General features: G+C 47.2%; 7 protein-coding genes across 7 annotated transcripts; 3 read left to right on the forward strand and 4 right to left on the reverse strand.

The window, feature by feature from the left end:
* Positions 1 to 304: 304 nt before the first annotated feature.
* Positions 305 to 1,050, reverse strand: swnT (Transmembrane transporter; the record flags this gene model as incomplete). Its single annotated transcript, XM_031147358.1, has 2 exons — positions 305 to 535; positions 604 to 1,050. The coding sequence occupies 2 exons, from the start codon at positions 1,048 to 1,050 to the stop codon at positions 305 to 307; spliced, it is 678 nt and encodes a 225-aa protein (XP_031007518.1).
* Positions 1,051 to 8,182: 7,132 nt separating this feature from the next.
* stcW_9 (putative sterigmatocystin biosynthesis monooxygenase) lies at positions 8,183 to 10,241 on the reverse strand (the record flags this gene model as incomplete). The annotated part of the gene is made up of 6 exons (XM_031147359.1): positions 8,183 to 8,492; positions 8,550 to 9,083; positions 9,129 to 9,386; positions 9,564 to 9,632; positions 9,684 to 9,876; positions 9,989 to 10,241. The coding sequence occupies 6 exons, from the start codon at positions 10,239 to 10,241 to the stop codon at positions 8,183 to 8,185; spliced, it is 1,617 nt and encodes a 538-aa protein (XP_031007521.1).
* Positions 10,242 to 11,739: 1,498 nt separating this feature from the next.
* TRAFD1 (TRAF-type zinc finger domain-containing protein) lies at positions 11,740 to 14,046 on the reverse strand (the record flags this gene model as incomplete). The annotated part of the gene is made up of 1 exon (XM_031147360.1): positions 11,740 to 14,046. The coding sequence occupies one exon, from the start codon at positions 14,044 to 14,046 to the stop codon at positions 11,740 to 11,742; it is 2,307 nt and encodes a 768-aa protein (XP_031007520.1).
* A 415-nt stretch (positions 14,047 to 14,461) lies between these two features.
* LHYA1_G002384 (uncharacterized protein) lies at positions 14,462 to 15,896 on the forward strand (the record flags this gene model as incomplete). The annotated part of the gene is made up of 2 exons (XM_031147361.1): positions 14,462 to 14,757; positions 14,819 to 15,896. The coding sequence occupies 2 exons, from the start codon at positions 14,462 to 14,464 to the stop codon at positions 15,894 to 15,896; spliced, it is 1,374 nt and encodes a 457-aa protein (XP_031007523.1).
* A 913-nt stretch (positions 15,897 to 16,809) lies between these two features.
* Positions 16,810 to 18,278, reverse strand: arp-6 (Actin-related protein; the record flags this gene model as incomplete). Its single annotated transcript, XM_031147362.1, has 2 exons — positions 16,810 to 17,720; positions 17,831 to 18,278. 2 exons carry the CDS (start codon positions 18,276 to 18,278, stop codon positions 16,810 to 16,812), a joined length of 1,359 nt encoding a protein of 452 aa, XP_031007522.1.
* Positions 18,279 to 18,542: 264 nt separating this feature from the next.
* Positions 18,543 to 19,736, forward strand: LHYA1_G002386 (Uncharacterized protein; the record flags this gene model as incomplete). Its single annotated transcript, XM_031147363.1, has 2 exons — positions 18,543 to 19,631; positions 19,686 to 19,736. 2 exons carry the CDS (start codon positions 18,543 to 18,545, stop codon positions 19,734 to 19,736), a joined length of 1,140 nt encoding a protein of 379 aa, XP_031007525.1.
* Positions 19,737 to 20,862: 1,126 nt separating this feature from the next.
* LHYA1_G002387 (UPF0187 protein) lies at positions 20,863 to 21,776 on the forward strand (the record flags this gene model as incomplete). The annotated part of the gene is made up of 3 exons (XM_031147364.1): positions 20,863 to 21,132; positions 21,184 to 21,528; positions 21,597 to 21,776. The coding sequence occupies 3 exons, from the start codon at positions 20,863 to 20,865 to the stop codon at positions 21,774 to 21,776; spliced, it is 795 nt and encodes a 264-aa protein (XP_031007524.1).
* Between the last annotated feature and the right edge of the window lie 510 nt (positions 21,777 to 22,286).

The following is a 22,286-nucleotide window of genomic DNA, read 5'->3' on the forward strand; positions in this document are numbered from 1 at the left end:
ATACAGAAGTCGTAGTTGATTGTTGAAGAAGCATTGGTTTTATCTATAAGGTTTTAGTCTTGATCTTAGGGTAATGACTACATGCCTACCATTATGTACTACACTCCTACCGGCGCAAAAAAAGTCTCTCGCCTCCCTTGATGCGAAGGAAGGTGCTGCAAACTTCTACATCGTGATCTATGATATACCTTCTCGTCCGCTTCTTATGTCTCCAACGATATTCTCTTTGCTATCCAAATATTTCCACTTCTCGATTTATTTGAGAATTCCTATAGTTCTGCACTCAACTCTCCGACTTCGTAAATCACCAATTTGAGCCTAACATGCCGGTGAGGAATGCGATGCCTTTCTCCCACCCAGAGGTGTTGATGAACTCAGTGAAGACGAAGGAACCTGATTGTTCCGTGGGCGAAGCGGCCAAACCCGATATAAGAATGATCACGATACTAACGACCGACCACCACATATTGAATAGACTGAACTTCAGTAGCCAGGATTCCACTATATTTGTGCATGCTATGACCAAAATCGTAATCTGGTAACCGATAAAGAGTTGCCATAAAATGAAAAATCGGGATTTTTTAGGATAATCATTCCTATAACCATTTGCGGGATTGCCAAAGTCCCCGAAGCACAAGTGACAACGACTCCAGCCCAGCTGAGTAAGCCAACCAGGTATGAAATTCCTCGTCTAATCGATTTTGGTGCAAGTTGGGAAGCCCAGTAGTATTGCCCCCCAGGATGTGGGAATGCTGATGCCAATTCCGCAAGGGAGCAGGCTACGCAAATGGAGAACGCAAAGATCATGATTTGACCCCAGGTAAAAACAACTACTCCTCCACTCCCAATCCCTGTGATGAGAGATGCTGTTAGGCTCATAGCTGTGTTGCTGACAGAATATCCCATGCCGAGGAGACTCCATATCCCATATTGCTGTTGGGAAATTTCTGGCTCATCATTGGCCTCGAGACTTTGTCCGGCACTGAAGTCAGCGGGCATGTGCTTAGTCGATTCCGTGAAGGCATCGGGCAAGGATTTTTCAATATCCATGATTGATGTTTTGGAAAGGGTTCAATAGAGTTATGTTCAAGTATCGTGTTGTTGCGTACCAAAGGGGCAAATTGCTCAAATGAGATATAAGTTGTATAGCTCTTAATACCTTCTTGCTCAGATATCTATAGTAAAGCGCCGCTACCATTGTCATGCACAAATATATGTTATTTTTGAATGCCCCTAACCCAAAAAATGTCGCTTCCACATACTTGGTAAACCATATCCTAAAATGGGTCCATCTGAGTGTCGGGCCCTCTGCAACACGAGTCTAATCGGCAGATTATGAAAGAAGATAACACAATTAAAGAATATTGAACTCGGGATCTGTAAATGCAACTGTAACAAATACGATTAGAGCCGATTGATACGATTAGCAATATACGAAAGCGGTAGGCAGAGGCGAGCTTCGACAGTGGGGCAAACTAGTAGTCACACTATTATATTGCATAGTTTAGCAGTGCCTAAACCGCGCACTATTTAAGGGTAGTTTGTGAAAGAAGAGAATATCTTGCTGGGTTTAGTCGATTCATCTATTATGGAACAACTGGACACAAAATAAATCGCTGCATTTAGCCTCTTTAAAAGTGTTACTAGGTGTATTCTTTTTGAAAGCGCAAACTCTAGTAATTATCCCAACAAAATTTAGCCGCCTGATCCTATGTGACTTCTCCCTCGCTCAAAATGGATAGGTTAAGCACTATTATAACATCTAGCGGTGTCCTTACTATGCTCCCGAAGTCATTCTAGAGATACCCTAGGGCTACGCTGTAGATATATCGAACGTCGGAGTCATGGTGCGAGATTTCCTGCATGTGGCTAAAGTATACTTCCTTTATTCTTTTTTTCTGAAGTGCGGTTGCACCTTCTTCTACGGCTTTCTTTTACTCTTAGATATAGATGGATTAGCTAGTATAGCTAGTTACCGCCTCGGAGCTTACGCAGAGCCGTAAAGAATATGGTTATAAAGAGAAAGATCCTCTAAGCGCTTGAATTACTAGGTGAGAGATATAATACAAGTAAGTAATAAAGTATACATCTTTGCCTCGATTGAACTAAGTAGTCTTAGCGGCCAAGCAGAATATATCGGCAGAGTTTTTATAAGCATTGTTATCAAGGATACCCCATCCAACATATCCTGTTGGAACATCTACTCCCCCGTCAGAGCCCACACAGCCGTCCTCACCAATTCTCCCTAGCACTCCGCCATTTTTCCAGCCAGGCGTGCAATCCGTGAATATAGATGGCGTAAAGCCTAAGCTTTGCCATTGTGCTACAGTTTGCGGCGTCAGACTCCATGTACACACCTTCAGATTCGCTATGCACGACGGAGTGACTGTGCCAGAAATGTCGGTGAGAGCTGGTGCACCACCTTGAGTTGATCCGCTGGCCCTGGCGCACTGGTCCGATCCTGCAAACAGCAGATCCGGCAGGACTCCAGCCGTGACAAGCTGTGTCATCATGCTGTTGAAGTTCGTGGTAGGGGAGTTTTCGTCCTCGAGGGCGTAAGTAATGGACGTGCTGCTGTCGTACCAAAATGTACCGCAAATCCCATTTTCGTCATAGCCAGTAGTGCAGTCGAGTTTCCAGTTCAAGGTTGTACCGTTGGTCATCAGTGCATGTACGTCTGTATCCACTGTCCTTGTGATGATAATGCCCTGCATTTGAAAAGCCAGTGAAGCCTCGTAGGTAAGCAATGGGTGCAGGATTTGCTGTGTGAGATCGGGTAGTGTTTCGATGGCGCCTGAATAGATGCCAGTATTTCCCATCGCAATAAAATCGGTAATGTTGCTTTGAATCAGGGAAAGCGCTGTATCGATGCTAGATTGCAAGGTCTCGTAAACGGTTGTCATGCTGCTGGAAATCTCATCCCAATCCTCGATCTGGGAATCAAGAGATCCTGATGGAAACACCCACCGAGCAAGGTTTGCTGAATTCTATTATACGTTAGAGTATACCGACTGAGAGATAACAAAATATCTTACACTTGCAGCGCTAACTAAGGACTTCCCAACATCATTTAGTGCGCTCCCCGCAAGGAATCCTCCTCCTGGAATCAAAGTGATTCCCAAGGAAAGTACAGACAAGAAGATATCCAAACCTTTGTTCTGGTCAAGTTTGGGGGGATCGATTATACTAATGATGTCCGTCAACTTTCCCGACGCTCCCTGGGCGGCATCATCAAGAGCATTCCAATATTCCACAAAAAATCCATTCAGGTTCCAGATATTTTGCTACAATTATTAGTATATGCCAGCCATGAAGTAGAAAATCCTAAACGTAACGTACCGCGACATAGAAGTTTCGTATGCCATTCCACGTCCCGTTAAAGTCATCCCAGCTGGGCTGTTTGCAGCCAGAAACGCTAGTTATAGCATCACAAGTTGAAGCTCCATACTTGGTGGCCTCGCCATAAAAGCAGTTTGCAAATATGGTGCTCCCGCAGGTCGAATTGAAAGTTTCCCACCACCAGGTGACATAGTCAGCAAGATGGAGCTCGCCCCAGCAAGATGTATTAGTTGCTAAAGAGGCCGAGGCACAGTCGCTCGAAGGTTCTTCCGTCCAGCTTGTATCGCCGGGAATAGGCACTGAAAAATACCCTGTAGGTTTGGGAGTGCTTTCGCAGTAAGATGTACTTTGGGCGTAATTCCCGCTTGATACTGCGTATTCCACACCCTCCATTTCGCCATTTGCGCACGTACAGTATGGGTCATTATTGTTCGTAATAGAAGATGGAGTTGCCTTGGGCGTTATGATAGCACAGCCTGTGGCTGGTGCGGAAGGCCAAGTGTTTGAAGAGGGCGTGGGGCTCGGTATCAGTAGTGAAGTGATGGTAGAAAGAGTAGGGCCCCCGTCGCACGCAAGCTGTCCTGCTACATAGCTGGTTACAGCTCCATTGACAGTAACTTCAAAACCCGTAGAGACAGTTCCGAGAGAAGTGCACCCGTACACAACCCCACCTTGCGTTTCGGTTGACAGAATCGACTCACTTTGGGTGGTGGAGCTGGACTGCTTCGCTGATACAGATGCTGTCGAACTCCGCGAAGCTGTTGACGAGGGTGAAGCTGTGATTTGCGAAGTTGATGCTGATGCTGGCATTGCCAGGGGTGCCCCAAATAGGGGGGAAAGAGCAAGAATATGGAGGAGCATGGTAAAGAAAGACTTGATGAAAAGTAAAGTGATTGAAGGGTTCAGATGGACAAATGAAAGTTATAAGAACGTGATACTTTATATAGAATCCCTCGATGTGAAGGATTCCTTTATGCCAGTATTGATTGCTTACCATCCGTAATGCTTTAGTGAAATAACTCTCAAACAAGAACTCACTCCTGATCCTACTGTAACCTCTTCTCCATAACTCTAGTATGTTGTTGGCAGATGAAAATAAGTAGAAGTTCTCAGCGCAAATTGACTTACGTACTTTGGGCAGAGAATTTTGCTCGCTTGAGTTTAAGCCTTAAATAAATACCATATAAACAAACACGTGGAGCTCTGACCTGGCTTAAACGGGTGGCGTCTATTAGTGCGCTGCTAGTATAACCAATCAAACCACTAAGATATAACACGGGCATACGCTTGTCAGCTTCATCCTCCAAATCTTGTTGGAGTTATTATAACGCTCCTCTTATACTATCCCAGGTAGTATAAGCATTATTACGCAGCTTCAATAGCCAATTATAGTCTCCACATGGGCTAAGGCTGTGTTTTCGCTTGCTGAAAATGATGCAAATATCAGGTAAGAGGAACATTGAAAAGGAATTAGTTGCGCAAGTGTGTTTCATAAGTGAAGGCATTTTGTGTTTTTACGCCAAAGACATAGGGGAATAATACTTCGCATCTCTTCGATGGTATGCTTCATAATCATGGTTCGGATGATCCAGAGTCGAGTAGAGTCAACTTAAATCAACCGATCGCTGGATCTTGAACCACCCAGACTCTGAAGAAGTTTTGAACAAGAACAGTTGTAAGTATTAGCAAAGTGAACGGGACAGGAAACGAAAATTAGTAGTCTGTTAATCCTTCCGAGTACTATTCTTGAACGTCAGCCATGTTTTGAAGAACTATTCTATTCAATCGTAATAATAATCGTATGAGTTTAGTTGAGACAACGATCTCCGTATCTTTTGCAGACAAGTCACCGTTCCACTCACTCGTGATAACAATCGTAGGAGGTTAGTTGATATAGAGATGAAGACCGAGACAAGCGTCCTACCACTCAGTATTTTTGCCGTTTGGGACGCGGCATATCGTCGACCTCACCATCGCCTTAATCCGTTCTCCCATGCATCTAGCCCCTTGAAAAATTGCTAACAACATCACGAGGCCCCCGACTTGGCAGAATAAATAAGAGCAGACAGCATGGCTTGCAACTCCTAATGAGTTACAAGCATTCCGGAAAACTATACTCGAGGCGACCCGGGGCAATCACCAGCCTTTCTTGAGTCTACCACTGTAGAATAGCAGTCAATTCAGTTTTAAGTACCCAGTTCTGTATTGCACATCATTAATAGTCACTCAGGTCACAAAGATCGTAACACTCAGATGGCGAAAAGTGGTCTAAAGAAAGATATGTTTCTAAACGACAATAAACTGATTCCAAAACTGTTAAATGGAAAACAACCGAGGCCTCAGACTATACGGATCTCCTCAACACTGAGACCTTTGTTTGAGGATACCGCCTCCCTTCTCATATATCCATGAGCAAAAAATTCCCCGATTAGATTCAATCCGATAAAAGGTTGAGACTGACCTGGCCGAAAAGTATAAGGCACTTTCGCTCCTAGTAACACATACACCAAATCTCCTTCCAAACTATGACTTGCTGCTAAGCCCATGCTTCCATTTTCGTCGATGAAGAACCTCCTCCCGTGACAGCTTATTCGCAAGCGGTCAAGCACCGAAATTTCGATTTCCTGAAGGAAGTTTCCGGCTTCCGCTAAGGCCCCTGCCACATGATGGGAAAGTTTTCGGAACAAGGCTTTCCTTGATTGGTAAAAGTCGTCGTGGGAGTCCGTGAGAATCGTCTGGGAGAAAGCTGTTTGGAAGCCGGTAGATGATCTACTATGATTGTCCTCTCTCCATGCGCGCTCTCCAAGGGTTCTCCAGCCACGGAATACGACGTGTTCCCAGTTTGGATCTCCCATGTCACAAGTATCTCCCAAGAACTGAATCTTGCTAATTTTCACAGCGTGGGCCATGAGATGCTTTGCTGGAGACTTGGAATCTGGTGAGCAGGTATGGAATGACTGAGCAGACCCTCCAGAATTGAACTGGACCAAGGGGATATGTGCCAAAATTGTTCGCTTGCAAGGGACCCGCCAGTCTGGAACCCAAGTTGGCAATATCTTTGGCTCTGAATGACCTTGCATGGCGGATAGGAAGTTGAGACCTTGATTGTTTAACAAAAGCGTTGCAAACTCTACAAAAACGGTTTCGACGGAGTGCTCATAATTGGTTGACATTCGAGGGGTCTCCCAGACGTCTAAGTGGGTTCTCAACATACCTCGCACGGAAATCTGTTTGGTCGCAGGAATATGCTCTGGCGGTAATTTGCTTGACTTGCTCATAGGAAATCCCGATTGTCGATATTGAGCTATTTCACCTGCATTCATCATCGATGGGTACATGGCGATAAAGGCAAAGACCTTGTCCCGAGGATCACGGCATTGACACGCTGCTGCATCGCAGAGCGCTTTTACGAACTGATCGGTTGTGACAATATACATCCATGAATGCTTCCGAAGCCGGCAGATTGGAGAGAGTACGGGAGGCTGCAGTGAGAGCATTTTCGCGCCGACTACGAGACTGGACCACGGCGTGGACTTGGTGCCACAAAGAACTTTGGCTGACTTTGCCATGGCAACTTCTTGGATAACCCACGTTCTTTCAAACCAGGGGCGGCGCAAAAGACGCCCCATTGCGCTTCTGGTCATGTCATTCATGTTGCGATATTGCCCAAATGATAGGAAATTCATAGCTAGGTCGCTGTCGTCGGCGCACTCGCCTAGATATATGACGACCTGAGCCGCCGACGAGTATATGTCTGGCATGGCCCTGACCTGTAGACTGCGCTCTTGCAAATCTTGCTGATTGATGCACAATGCGTCAATCAATATATACCTTTGTCGATCGGCGTATCGAAGTCTGCGCAGAACCGACGCGCAACTGCTCGCAATTCAGAGCGTTCCAGGGCTGTCCAGGTATCTGACAACCTCCCTTTGTGTCTCGTCACCCCATGTGTACGATATTGCTTCGAATTCCGGAGTGCGCTGGCGAGGGAATACCGGCATGCGGCAGGATATTTCATCGGACAACTCTCCAGGTTCCAGGATAACGAGGCGTATTTCCCCTGGGGCTAAAGGAGAATAGCAGCGTCCTGACCCTTCGCATGGGCAAGAAACATGTTGGAAAGGCTCGTACATCGCAAAACCCGGCTGGGCCATAACGCGAGAATCTTGAGATTGGAAGGTGGTGACTGAGAAAAGTCGGAGTGTTTGCCAAAAAGGAATGCAAAAAATGTATATCAAAGGCTAGCCATATACATTTATTTTCTGACTGGTAGAGCCTCGTGAGTATCAGGTGCTGCCGCCTGAAATGCTGAAGCTGCACACCTATCCCGTGACTGGCGTGGTCAATGTTACAAGGACAAATGTCACAACGCAACATTCTCATAGTAGCAGATCCTTGTTTCATATAACCTCCTCCTTAGGCCTCACATTACCGCATTTGCCATAGAGGATGCCCAAATCTAGAATATTCGAATGGTGACTCTAATATTAAGCACTTCGATCCAGACATCGACTTCCCTTTGCTGTATCAGAGGATTCTGATATAGCCTGCTTTGACGGATTTCCATCTAGGCTATCCTAAATCCTCGGGACTTTCCTACCTCACTAGATCTTCTAATTCGGAGATACTTAATAGCTTTTCCAATTACTTGGGTGGAAATCTGAACTGAACCCGAATCTCTTCCATGGAACGCAATGCTGGCAAAGGCCTCAAGTATTATCAGCAGCAGCAGCAGCAGCATCGGGGACAAGATCTTATTGAAAATAAGACTATTAATTTCCTAGCTCTGAATTTCGTCTCTCCACCTCCGTCCATGTGGTTCTGGTCAATTATATTTCTCACTTTAGATCCTCATCTCATCCATATACCACGCCAATTGGCCAAAGCCGTTCTCATCCTTCGTGCTTTGTCCGTTTCCAAGCCATTGGAATGCATTCTTGCTCTTGTGTACAATATCGAAATGCTCGGCGTCGAGGGACTCCAAGGCATCTTTGAAGTGGAGGATGGAGCCGGCGTACGTGCCCGTCACGGTGCCGGTTGATTTCCCGTTCTTATACCAGGAGGGGCAATTGTCGGCCCACACCGTCCGCTTGAGAAACTTTTGCGAGTATTCATTGAAGTCGGCAACGCTCTGAGCTTTTGGTGTGATCGATCTGGAGTGCGTTAGTGCTAATTCTAGATTTCTTAATTTTTTTAAAAGATGGACTAACTTGATGTCTTGCGTGGCAATTTTGGTCGCCCAGCGCAGTATATAGTCGCAAGTCCAGCTGATTTGCGTCAAGACACTTCCGTGACTGATAGGGCAATTGGGTCCATTGAAGATGTAGTAGTTGGGCATAGTGTCGACTTGTACCGCGAAGAAAGCATCAGGGTCAACTTTCCATCTCTCCTCTAGAGTAGCACCATTTAGGCCAACCAGCTTCCATGGCGGGATGAACGTGGTGTCGAAGCCGGTGGCGCAGACTATCATGTCAAACTCCTCCTCGCCGTCAGCCGTCTTGATGCCTTTCTCTGTGATGCACTCAATGGGAGACCAGCAAATGCTCGCATTTGGTTGGGTGAAGGTCTCCAAATAGCCGTCTCCGGGAGTTAAACGACGGCAGCCAGGATGGAAGCCAGGAATAAGTCGGGCCGCCATCTCGGGGTAGTCTTTGAGGGTGGCAGTCATCCGGGCTTTGCAAGCTTCTTCCAGACCCTGTTGGAATGGATGTCCAGTCACCATCCCAAAGAAGAAACCGTTCACACTATACTCTGTCAGAAGGAATAAAAAGTCTAGGGGCGCGACATACGATGCCTCGAGCTCTTTACGCAGTTTGTGCAATACTTTGGGATCCTCTCGAAACAGATTTCGTTCCTCTTCGGTGTATGCAAAGTTCTTCCCATCGATTGCCTTGTCGGCGCAGAAGTTGATGGATATCCAGGTCGGGTTTCGGATGTATGTTGTCAGTTTCTCAACTTTCGGTTTCATGGTCGGAACAATCTGAATTCCAGAAGAGCCATTGCCAATAACAGCAACCTTTTTGCCTTCCCAATCATAGGATTTATCCCTAGTTTGTGTCAGTTTGAGATTGTTGATTTTATAGCACTCTGCCGCTTTTCACCTTACAAACCTTAGAAACTCAAGCAATGTCAAACAAGTTGTGAGACACGGCCATGAGGTTTCCATTATCTACGGCATGTATTGGAGATGGCATAGCATCGGTCTTAGAATTGAGTTGTCTTACCATCTAGCACTGTGTACTAGCTTTCCCTTGAAGTCATGCAACCCAGCAATTTCTGGCCACTTCCACTTGCTAGAAGAATCAGCATGTATTCATGAGTTGCAATGATTATCGCAGACTAACTTCAAAAATCCCGATCCATTGATCAAGATGTCTGCCTCATCTTCGTAGATGGAACCGTTAATATCGACCTTAACCTTCCATTTGCCCACTTGGCCATCCCAGACAGTCTCTAGCACTTTAGAGTTACATTGCACGTGTTTTTCGAGGTTGTACTTGACAGAAGTAGCTTTGATGTATGCCTGAATCTCTGGTCCTGTAGCGTAGAAGTGCGACCAGTCAGGGTTCCCCTCAAACGGGAAGGTGTAAGCATCTCCAATTGATGTCAGCAAAAAAACCTTGTTAAGTCATAATGGAGTGAAGCTTACGGGCGGGGATATCACAGGCAGCTCCTGGGTAGGTGTTTTCGTACCAAGTACCTCCCACCTCCTCATTCTTCTCGTATATTTGCAAATCGATCACATCTTCAAGCTTCTTTTCATGCTGTACCTTGTGGGCTAAAGTCAAGCCGGAGTAGCCAGCACCAACGCATACGAGCCTCAATCTTCGTCTAGTCAGCGCTGGCTCTTCCATAATGTGGAAGCTGGTGCCGTTCATGCTATGTTCTTTGAAGGACTGCATTATGCAATTGTAGGGCTGGTAAAGTACCAAGAAGAAATTGTAAGAGGACGGCAAGTTCGTGGATGGCAAACGGCTCCCAAGAAAGCTTTAAGAGTTTTCTGGTTTCAAAGCAATTGTGTACTAGCTCTACACCGTGTCTGTGAATTTGGGACAGGAAGACCAGATCGGCACTACCTACCCTGGTTTAGGTTGAGCCCCGGAACGATTGAATGGTCCAAACAAGCTTATGAGACCACGCTCTCGGCTTTAAGGGATATCGATTCGTACTGTACATCCTGCTTTGCAGGTGGCTCTTCATCTGGTTGGAGGTCCTGGTCATCAGCATCACGGGGTCGACGTTTATGTCAAATTTTGCTCTGCAACGGCTGTGGGGGATCGCGACCCAGAATTCGTTCCACCTCCTGCCAGCCTTGTCAGATCCTCTCTCGGTCAGCTGCACCAGACCCCAGATCTCGTCGCGGTCGAAGCGCATTAGTTGGAAATGGGGATGGATTGTAAGAAGTGGTGCCGGCAGGCCGATATTCAGGCTATACTGATACGACGCTAAAGCTCACTCCTCGCCCAATTTCACATGCAAGTAACGTCCATCCCTAGGTCCAAGGCACCTTGAGCGAGAATCCCTAAAATACTCCTGGAGAAGAGGTTGATGGCAACGCACTTGAAAGTATCTTTGAATGTTGATAACAAGAGCGCTTCAGAAGCTATTGGCTTGCTAACTAGCGATTGTCAGGCGGTAGGTCATGACAGAAACTAATTGTTCAGAACGCAGCATAGTTGGCTAACATCTCTTCGGGGGTAGTGAGGATGCTGATACTTGGTGAATGTTAAGCTTTTCAAGGGCTGACTATGGTTGAAGGCTAATTTCTATTATCGCAAAGGACAATGTTGGCTCTGCTCTATCATCGACTTCCTTCTTTTCCTCGATGCTACTATGACACCTGTGGTCTTACGATATCACGCGCCTGCCCTCTGGAAGCAGATGGAACCCGATTAACTCCAGTTAATGAAACATTAAGTCCAGGCAGTGATCGCTATACAGCTCGCTCAGGAACAGCAGTTTCTGGCACAAATGAAAAAGAACGGAACATTGGCGAAAGCTAAAGGCAAAAGACCCGCAAGAGATGAAAGTGTTAGAAGCGCTTTTGAGCATTGATTCAGGTTCTGACTGTTCTCCTATGCGCTAGAACCTAAGAAAACTTTCAGGGGTTCTTATAACGGAAGACAAACCGTCCAAGCAGTGGAAGGGTACGTCTCCTAAGTAACACAACGGCAAATAGCAACAATCTACTGCCCCCGGACTGGATGGCCGGGCTGGCTGAGCCGACCCCAAAGTATAAACAAAAACTAATCGTGAACGGCACGAAGCAATAAACATAGAGCATAAAACAAGCTTTGTTCTTGCTTCGTTGTAAATAATAGCAACTCCGAGCTATATGATTCCAATCCTATATCCAGAACACCACCGTCTATCTTGTAATACCTCTCGTAAAGTCGTCTATCATAACCTCTTCGGTGCCCAATTCTCCAACCATTGTCTTGCACGGTCTAAATTACCCGTCTCGGCCTCGACAGCCGCAAGACACCATTCAAGATCAAAGGCGTTTTCAGCAGCCAACATCTCAGCCAGCTTTCTCCTCTTCTGACTTCCCTCGTCCACGCAGAAGTACATGGGTGCGTTGCGATCAGAGTAAGTGTCCATCAGCGGCTTCACCAAGGGCAACGCTTCTTGAGTAGAGAGTGCAACACCTGCTTTCCCAGACTTGGCCTTGACAGTCTTGCAATACTCGTTTTTGCACCAAATGTTCCCACATCCCTTGATCATCTGCCCAAGATACCGGCGCTCAACCCGTCTTTTGAGAGCTCTACCTTCTGGATCGTGCATACTGACATACAACGGTCCGAAGCAAATGCTACAGAGGCCGAGATCGTTTCCAGGTCCCTGGCCCATCCGGCTTCCTGCGCCAATTTCACCATTCTTGCCAACACCATGAAGAGTGCGCCCGCAGTTCACATTCCGGCATATTGTCGGCTTTGACCGTGATGACTTCTCCATTGCGTGGTGGCGCAGGTGGGTCGCCATATCTCGAAGTCGTATAATTTTCGAGCAAAGATGGCAGTCAGTAGTCCTCGCGCCATCTGCAAGCTCGTGTGCTGTGAGTCCTGAGATGAGCGCTTCGGGAGACGGATCAAAGGGGTCGCCTTCCTGCGGGACCTCCAAGTGACAGAATTGACAAAGGATGATCTTACCGGGGCATATCGAAGTTCGGTGAGAAGCTAGATCTCTGAGATTCGTAGCTTTATACAGACAGTTCGGACAAGGTCGAGCAATATGGAAAATTTCGTCGTGCTTTGCTTTGCTAGAAGGCGAATTCCCATACTCGGAGTCCTGGTCACAATGCCAATGATTTTCCCACTCTTCAGACCGTTTTTGAAACACGTTTTGACAGTGGGGGCAGAGTATGTTATTTCGAAGACAGAAGTTCTCATGGAGCATCATGGTTCGTTTAGGAATCCATTGGTGGCAATTCTTGCATTGCTCCTCATCTGGGCTATGCATCTCCGTATCTTCTTCAACTGTAATTGGGTTGGTTGATCCTCCCGCCAAGGCTTCCTTTAGTAAGGATTTCACCCGCAGCGAGAATACATGAGGTGAAGTCGGGGAATCGGATGCTAGGTGTGCATAAACAGAGACGAACAATGCTTCCGCATTCTCTAATTCCACATTGGACGGTTGAATGACAACTCTCTTCGAAATTTGATTACTGAAATCTCCAAATACATGTTCGTCCTCACGTGGCCTTGCTCGTTGATGCGGTGAGTATGGACTCACGAAAAGCTCCACATCATTTCCTTCCTCCGTCGTCAACTCAATTTCAATTCCCTGTGATCGATCCCACGAAGGAAGTTTGAAATCCACATAATCCCCGTTAAGAACTTGACCTGTTGATGGTTTCCAAATATTCAGATCACCTCCAACTGAGCTTCCCTCAGCACTTCCTGGTGCCTTCTGCGCCTTGGCCAGTATTTGCTTCAGTGTTTCTCGTGCCTGCTCTTCATTCAACGCCTCAATATCAACCTCCAAATCTGTATCAACGACACATATCCCATCGCCCTCTGGCGAAAACTTGTCGATTAAAAACCGGAACTCTTCTGACTTAGAGCCCCTGACAGTCAACATTTCCCCATTCGTCAGGGTTGTAAAGTTTTCTCGCAGATGTCGTTCCAGCAAAGACTTCCAGTCTTCCGGATTATATCCAGCCTCCAATGGACGTAACCTCACGTAAGTTCCCTTTGGCAGCTGCTTCGCATGCACTGTGATTTGTGGAACGTCATCTTCTTCGTCTGTGAGATCAATAGGCGCATTAGGAGCTTCGGGACTATTCGAATGTATATATTCCGGCTTGGTCTTCGCTTTCGGCGCTGTGACTCCAAGAGCCTCTAACAGAAATGGACTTAATCCTATTTCCCCTTCTTCCGCCGAGAACTCTCGTATACCCGCGTGTACCACGTTTCCATTTTTCGTATTGACCAGTCGGAAAGTCAGAGGATGGGGAAGCTGTTGTTGGGTGTCTCGCCATTGGGACTGCTCAGCTCTTGCTGCGGCGAGGGAGTATGGATTGAAGGGATCAAAGGTGGTGGCATTCGGTGGTCGGCTCGAGGATGTGGCTGTCACGGTTGACGCTGCTAATAACTGCTCAAGGGCGGATTGTGGTAGGAGGATCTTGTCGCCTGGTAATGTCTTGGTGGACTTGGGCGCCACTCTGAACACGGCGGACCATGCCAGAGTGATCTCGGGGTTTGTCATGATGGGGAGGGGCAGGTATAGCGCAACTTTTGAGAATATTCACAACTCCAGATGAGCATTTCAAAGGTATCAATTGAGGATGAATAACAAGGGGGCGAGGGCGAGTGTGAGGAGGTGAGGTGTAGTTGTGGATAGTGGAAGTTGTTGGTAATCTATTCGAGAAGATGCGATTCCACGACATCACGTGAAGATAGCGATTGAGTATGATTGTCAGATAAAGATTAGGCATAATACTGATCCGGTCCCGCATACTAGGACTACTTAGGCTAGGCTAAGGTGATACCCCAAGTACGAGCCGAGGCTACTCTAAGTCTGGTCTGGCTATCCTGACCTTGATCTTCATAGCCACCCTCTTATATTCTACATATGCATATATCCTCGCATATAGAACTAAACATATCCCCTTCATTCCAACATGGAACCGGATCTTCCTACAAAGCCTACTCATAGCCATCTTCCTGTTACGCTCCTAACTCTTCTCTCCAATACCCTTATTCTCTACCAAACTGCTCCGTATCTTCCTGTTTCGTCTTTACTATCGTTGAGTGCAACCTCCAGACCCTTCAAATCTCTTATACAAGAAACCCGTGGTGTTTTCAGACATCTTGACCTTGGCCAGATCAAATCCGCACAATTCCAAATAGCTGCCATTGATCACGGAGGGGAGGTGTGGCGAAATGCCCAATTAGATGAGAATGTTACCGAAGACGAGTCCGTCTCTATTTTCTATTCCATGCCGCCACTTCTGTTAATGCAATTGCAGCTTCTACAGTGGACCTTTGCTTGGGGTTTTTAGTAACCTTCGACGACATCAAATCCTTCAGGATGTCCAGACGTTGCTCCTCGACGGTTTATCTGTAACTGCAGACTTAATCACTGAAATTATTTGCCGAGACTCGTTCAATGTTCGCATACTATCGATTCGTGAGGTGCAAAACCTCAACGAGAGAAAGCTGCAACAGGCCCTACTGTACGCCATTCGACCCTCGAGGCCTTCTGGTACACTGAAACTCGAAGCCTTGTACTTCTTTGGACCAAAAGACGCTCTACCTGTATCCCGCTTCCGTAAACATGTCAATAGCTACCCTCAAGGTATAGCTCCAATTGATACCGTGCCATCCTATGGAGGGGTCATTCATTCGCAGGGGGCGCAGATAGGAGCTAGATGGAATGAGAAGTCTGGAGACACACTTGCAGATGAGATAGAGCGAAGCGGTGATAAGTGGTACCAAAAGAGCGGCAAAGTCATCTTGAAGCAACCATCGTTGGAATGGGCGGAAACCCTGCAGGCTTGTCAGGGAATCATTAGCTTCGATGCCGTTCTCTGTAGAGGTCCTCGCCACTCCGAGTCCGTGGCCATCGGGAAAGATTTACCATCTGGTCATTGGTACCAGCACCAAGACGCACGCTTATCACCTCGCATTGCAACACATGCTATCGAGGGCTGTTGCGTATGCGGTACTTCTCCTGAAGGGTTCTCGTACTTCGGGACATCGCCTATGGAGCAGTTCCCTCTGTTGGCCCCTCCACCCCTTCTTACTTCTACGGCCAAGTCAGCAAAGGCACCTACACGCGCAGATACTCTGAGCAAAAAGCTTCTCGTGCGATGTCTTGATTGTCTACGTAACCGTTTTTGTGAAAGCTGTCACAAGTGGTGGTGTGAAGACTGCTATGAAGTTCCAACTCTGATACCTCACTTATCAACCCCAGTTCAATCTTCGGAATTCATCGCTAGCACACTGGGAGCACAGCCGGATAATAAAGTCAAGGTACATATGGGTCTTTGTGTTGAAAGCTGTCTCGTAGCGGAAATGATGTCTGGTGCTGGCAGTAATGGCATGTGGGGTTAAGAACAACTTTGCAGAGGAACTACGGTGCTAATTGATTTCTATCATCTGAAGAAGAGAACGAACAATGTTGACTTTTTCTTAGCCGGGAGTAAAACGTAGCTGCTTCGAATGTGGCATGAATGTGAGCACATCTGGTTAATCTTGGAGCAGTGTGCTAATGGCTTCAGTGTTCGACATGCATGGAGGATACTCAGCTCACCTGTAATATCTGCAACGGAGGATATTGCATAATACATTACGAGGGATCGACCAAGACAACAGTACGTCGCATCTCAATTACTGGCGACCAAGATCTGCACTGACACTTGTAGTGCGATTGTACGAATATAATTTCATGAGAAACTATAATCATAGTTCTACGTGCTGACCTGTGTCAGGGTGCGCAAGCAGCGGTCGACGAACAAGAGAGATGTATTAGAAAGCAACAGCGGCTTGGCTAAGCACTTCTAACCCTATGTAATTATACGCATAGAGAACATGTGTCGCATAATTGGGGTGGGAATCGCCAAATTAATGAGCCACGCTGTGTGATGGAGAAATACTTTGGTATATCTTGTACGCCATCAACGGAACTCGCCATGGCGATAGGATATCCCATTGCATTCTAGACCACTGTCAATGTGCAAAATCGGTCCTTGATAGCTATGACCTCAATTCAACTACCCCCAGGAATATGCCCAACGAGATGCGTCGACGTTTGCAGTCCGCAGGGCTGAGAACGGCCAAAATCTAACGCTCCTGCGCGAAAGTGTAGCGCTGTGGACAAGCTTTTGGAGCGAAGCTTGCTGCACTTGCAGCTTTACGCCCTACCAGTCATCGCAGATTTGAAAGAGCGGACGCTAGGCTTCAGACGGAATAATAGTTAGGAATAATCTGATAGAGCGTCCTGTATCAAGCTTCATATCATTCTGCCCTATCTTCCCCCGAACTTTCTCGCTACCCACCCCGCGCCATATTCTTCGTATTCCAACTTTGTGACAGACAACTTACTCAACACATCGACATCCTTTGCGAGAACCGCACCACCCTGCCACGTGCTCACAATCGGATCAGCCGGCTTCCCAACTCTGACAATACATTCCGCAGGCGCTAACGCCCTGATCTCCAGCTCAAGTCTAGAAACAAACCCCTCGATATTGGCATTTCCACCAACCACAATTATATTCGCCAGAAATCCAGGCCAAAGGCCAAACGGGACCTGGGATAGGCTTTCTATCACCATTTGGGCAATGCCGGATTGCCTAATGCCAATATCAGGCGGGTTAAAGAGTAGCTCTGGGACCGAGAATCGTTCGTTTCGTAGGGTTACGATATCCTCCGCTGCATCGGCAGATTTTCCAGCTGTTAATGCTTTCAGCTTCCCAGCAGCGGTCGGATCATGGTCCCGCACGTATCCTTGGGAGCGGTTGTGATAGTCGGGTAGAATGTAATCTTTCGCGATTCCCCCACTTGTACCATAATCTGGCCTCCTGTCCCCCTTTGGCCCTTTCCACGTCCGTGCCATGTCACCCGTGAAATCTTTGGATACATAGCATGTAGCTTCCTTGATCTCGTTCACGAGGTAGGTGTCGCTGCGCATATCGTATTGGCGGAGTGATAGGAGACGTGTGAGATAGTTGGTCATAAGCTTCCCTCCAACATCAAGTCTGCGAACGGCTGCTTGAAGGGGTTTTCCTAGAAGCAGTGGTGTGATGGTCGTATGGGAGTAGCCTGAGTCGATTAGGAGGAGGATTTCGGCGGGGAGCTGAGGCTGGGGTTGGGGCTCTGCACGAGGTGGGACGGGGAATATTGCTTGAATGTCGTTGTATGCGTTTAGACTTGGAGCTATATTACCTGATGAGCATTGAAATTCAAGTTTCTTAATCCTACCCCTATTCATTCTCATATTCCCATTTCCATACAAGATTCAACATAAAAGATGGACATAAACATACCAGTACACCGATAATAGCTTGCAAATCCAAATTCCTCAAACACCATCTGGTCGCAATTGGTCTGCAGCTGCGGTAGTGCATTCGGTGCTTCCGTCAAGATCAGGCCCGTGTCCCTAGGATCGCAATGCAGTGGCGCCTTGTCTTCGAAGAACTCGTGCTCCCATATCTCCTTCTGCGCTTCCCAGTTGACTACATATCCTTTGTCGACGGGGCGGCGGAAGACGATCTCTCCAAAATCTCTGCATTTCGATAATTGTGACCCTATATATACCTTCTTCTCGCGATCTCGCGCCAGACAGTTGGGTATTATGGACGGCGTGGGGCTTTCCGTGTTGGGGGAAGAGAAACCTGCTTTGAGGGTGTATGCGCCATTGTCGATAATGAGGGTGCGGTTTGGGGGGGCGGGGCCAGAGGACTTTGTTCGCCGGTGAGTTGAAGCAGGGGCCATGATAGATGTGGATATACTTTCTTGTCCGTGTGGAGAGTTGTCAGCTATTCATGATGTTATTGTTGCTGTGTGCTGATATGAGGTTGTTGATACAGTCTACTTATTGTATTGACCAAGGACGAGACGCGTGGGGGAGGGGAGACCAAGCGGCACAATTCCGCCCACCAGTTTTTATTTATTTTATTTTTCCACAACACCACAATTTTATGACTCTATACACGATATACGGTATTATATGTCTATTCTCTACAGACGAATCCCAATATGGCCAGCTCCAAGATTAAGTCCGAGCAAAATCTTGCATCTCTAAAATCAACAGTCGAAACCACATCTGCTCTTATCACACAACTGCAATCCTCCTCCACCCCTAAAGATAGCGACGGAAACAGCAATATCAACGCCCTCGACCTCGCCCACGATACAGCCAGCCTGATACGAGCCCATTCTACCAAACTTTCCCTCCTCATAATCAACAAACCCTTCACTGCGTCCGCCATCAGCACCGTCCTACGAGAACTCGTCTCTGGGCCATTACCCGGCCTTGCCTCAGCCGTCGAACTTTGCAATGCTGCCAAATATACCAAGGCCATGAGCGCCGAGCTGCAATGGAGGGCGAAGAAGGTATTCATGGAACTGGGAACGCTGGTGAAGGCTATACCACTCGACGGGAAGACGCTGAGCGAAGACCTGAAGAATGGGACTGGGAAGACTGGGGGAAAAGGCAGTTTGGCTTCTACGGGTGTGCTATGGGAAGCCTGTGATGGCGTGGCAGAGTTGAAGAAGCTGGGCATTGCTGGGTTGATGATAAAGAAGGCGGACGAATACCGGGATCTACTGAAAGATGCGCTCGAAGAGTTACAAGAATGGGGTGAGGAGGAATCCGATGGATCTGATGACGAAGACGAGACTGCTGGAGAGCAGGAGACGACAGATGGGGTAGATACTTCAGCTCAGGATGCCGTGGATAGCATATTCGCATCCCAACGACATATCTCTTCCGAAGACCCAGACAAGATCCGCCCCAGATTGGACTCCGCGCAGAAGAGACTGAGGCTTGTCATACTCATGTACCAAGCAGTGATAAAACGCCGGTTCAAGACCCTCCCTCACCTGCCACATCCCGAAATCGAGACAAAACCAGACCAAGACACTGGCATCATCAACTGCGTGGATGAGGTTATGGACGTGTTCAAGAAAATCCCCGATATAACAGACGAATTGGCTAGTGCATTCTACGAGCTAGATGGAGTTGGAATCGATAAGAGAATGGATGAATGTTTCTTTACCGGCTTTGCAGCTTCTGAACTGTTGGCCAAGAATTGGGAGGGGAAAGAAGACGAGTTCACTGTATGGGTAAGTACATTCTATAAGCATTTCGTCTATCCCACTTGACTGACCACGGATCAGGCCAGGAAATTCCAAGTCGCCATGAAAAAAGGATGGCAAGATCTGCCCTGAACTTGAGATAATAGTCGGTTCGTCTTCGCTAGAAGAAGAACGGCTATTATAGAAGATCATCTGGACCTTATTAAATACCAACTCTGAGCTCTTTACTGGTAACCACACTGAAGCTAAGGAAAGGGCGTGAAGTTCGCACCTTGGATATTTATAATTACCAGAATTCTATGGGGACTTAAATTATCATTAACGTGACTGCTGTCAAATGCCATTCGACTTTGACATCCAATTCTCCAATTTAGCACCGGTATAGTCTCCCGGGTCCCTCACATACCACAGAACTTAAAGCGATGAGAATCGCGACATTAATGTGTTTTCAAGAAAGGAGCCAACAATAACATGTAGAGAATCAGCTTGGGGCTTGATAGAAAGATCTACATACAGAGTACAGTATATCTGCATTCTGCAACACTACATGTACTTCAGAAGGAACTATGCATATGACTACGACGTCCGGCCTCGGCCTACAAGGCTTTCAAACGTGCAAGTTTCTTGAAATCACGCCACAACCCACAATTGTAAATCCCTCGCTCGATGCAGTTACGCAGGTACGGGATATGCACCTCAACACGGCCAACCTGCCGGCTGGGTTCTCCGCGTTGTTCCGCATACGGTAGAGTACTTTACTGTACTTATAGCAACGACCCAAGACGGCGGGTTCTGGATACATTCTTATCCATATCCATATCCATACCAAAAACCCGCAAAAGCAAACATGAGGAGTCAACACCATTACCAATATCGTACACTGAAAGAATGGCACGCAGGCCAGAGAGAGAAGAGGAAAACTACCATGTGGATTCCATACTCGCTGCGATGGGAGGGAGGTGCAGTTGGCAAAATTGTCCCACAGGTACGACTGATTGATTGTATTGCCACACTTACTGTGTGTAGTCGAGAGCAACCCAAATCGCTGACTCCTTCTACCACCATAGATCCTTCTCTCTGGAGCTGTAGCCGCCCTGATATGCGGCGTTTCGGAATATCTCGAAAGCGAGCACTCGATGCATTCCCCGGTCCTGTTCCCTATATTCGGGTAGATTGCTTCCCCTCCAACACCTTTTGCCTGGACCAACCAACCTAACGCAACGCAAGATTTATAGTCGGTCTCGCCATCACTTTTCGCATGCAATCGTCCTACAGCCGGTGGTGGGAAGGGCGGATACAATGGGATAAATTATCTGCGGATTCACGAAACTTTGCGCGAACAATATGGCTGCATGTCCCGCTGCCTGCCGCAAACCCAACGGACAATGTGAAAGACATTCCCGACAAGGTAGAGGTGATAGAATGCGTACACGCACTCGCGGTAGCCTTAAAACACCATCTTCGCGGGGAAAGAGAATGGAGCGAATGCTCTGACCTAGAGCCGCTCCTTGCTCATCTTCCGAATGTCGTAAACTCCCCACGCTGGCTCTGTCGAACTACACTGACACTTGGACTATAGTATAATTATACCGCCACTAATCATCCAGTGACCCTGACACTGCACCTTTCTTCTGCCGTTGAACGCTACCGTCGTATCTCGCCCAACATCCTGGACACGCAAGTTCTCACCCACCTTCTCACTCACGTAGATGGGTTCACAAGCATCATCTCTGCCTGCGAGCGTCTCCTCCGAACACCTGTGCCGCTGGGGTATAACATTGCCATCTCCCGCATTGTCTGGATCTTCGTGTTCGCCTTGCCGAGTCAGCTGTGGGGCGAATTCGGGTGGTGGAGTGTTGCTGTGACTATTGTTACGGCATATGCCCTATTTGCACTTGCTGAAGTCGGATTGGAAATTGAGAATGTGAGTTGGTTCTTCAGGACGGTGAGACAGTTCATGAGGGTATTCTTGCTAATTATCGCATACAATAGCCTTGGGGAGAAGGACCAAACGACTTGGACCTGGATCGTTATTGTAATCTGTTGCGCTTAGATTTAGATGACATTATGTCTCACCCTCAGGATGGCAATAGTGCTATCAAAGTATCCCCGCCTGAATCGAGAAGCAGCCCGGTGATAGGTGTTGGCGACGGTTATAGAACGTTTGACTAATTGTACAGAACCTTTACAAACTACCTCTTATGGTAGACCATAAAGAATAGAAAGAAATTAGAGTCTGGGTGTAGCATATAGAAGTAAATTAAGTGTAGAAATGCAAGAACTGGAGAAATCAAAGACCTGACAAAATGCAAGGTGCAACTATTCAAATGCTTCAGGGTTCATCCGTGCCCCCCCGCCCCGACGATAGCGGGGTTTCAGTGCTGATAGACTGAGGCTTAACCCACCCCCACTACCCAATATAGGTAGTGAATCTGAGGTTACCTATTATAGGCTTTCAGCCGCAAGCTACCTCAAACCTCCACGCCTATACATACTCAGACCAAGTGCAACCAGCTCACAGATAATAGATATTTCCAAATCCATGTAACAATGACTGGAAGATCACAGCCACGCAGGGCGAATTTTTCACTTTCTAAGATGCAGTTGACTGCAGTCCCACCATCACCGCCCAAACCAGCTATACACATAGCCCCTATCAACTGGACTGTGAAGTTTTTGGAT

Source organism: Lachnellula hyalina (assembly GCF_007821495.1).
Source record: "Lachnellula hyalina strain CBS 185.66 chromosome Unknown contig00027, whole genome shotgun sequence".
Taxonomy (NCBI): domain Eukaryota; kingdom Fungi; phylum Ascomycota; class Leotiomycetes; order Helotiales; family Lachnaceae; genus Lachnellula; species Lachnellula hyalina.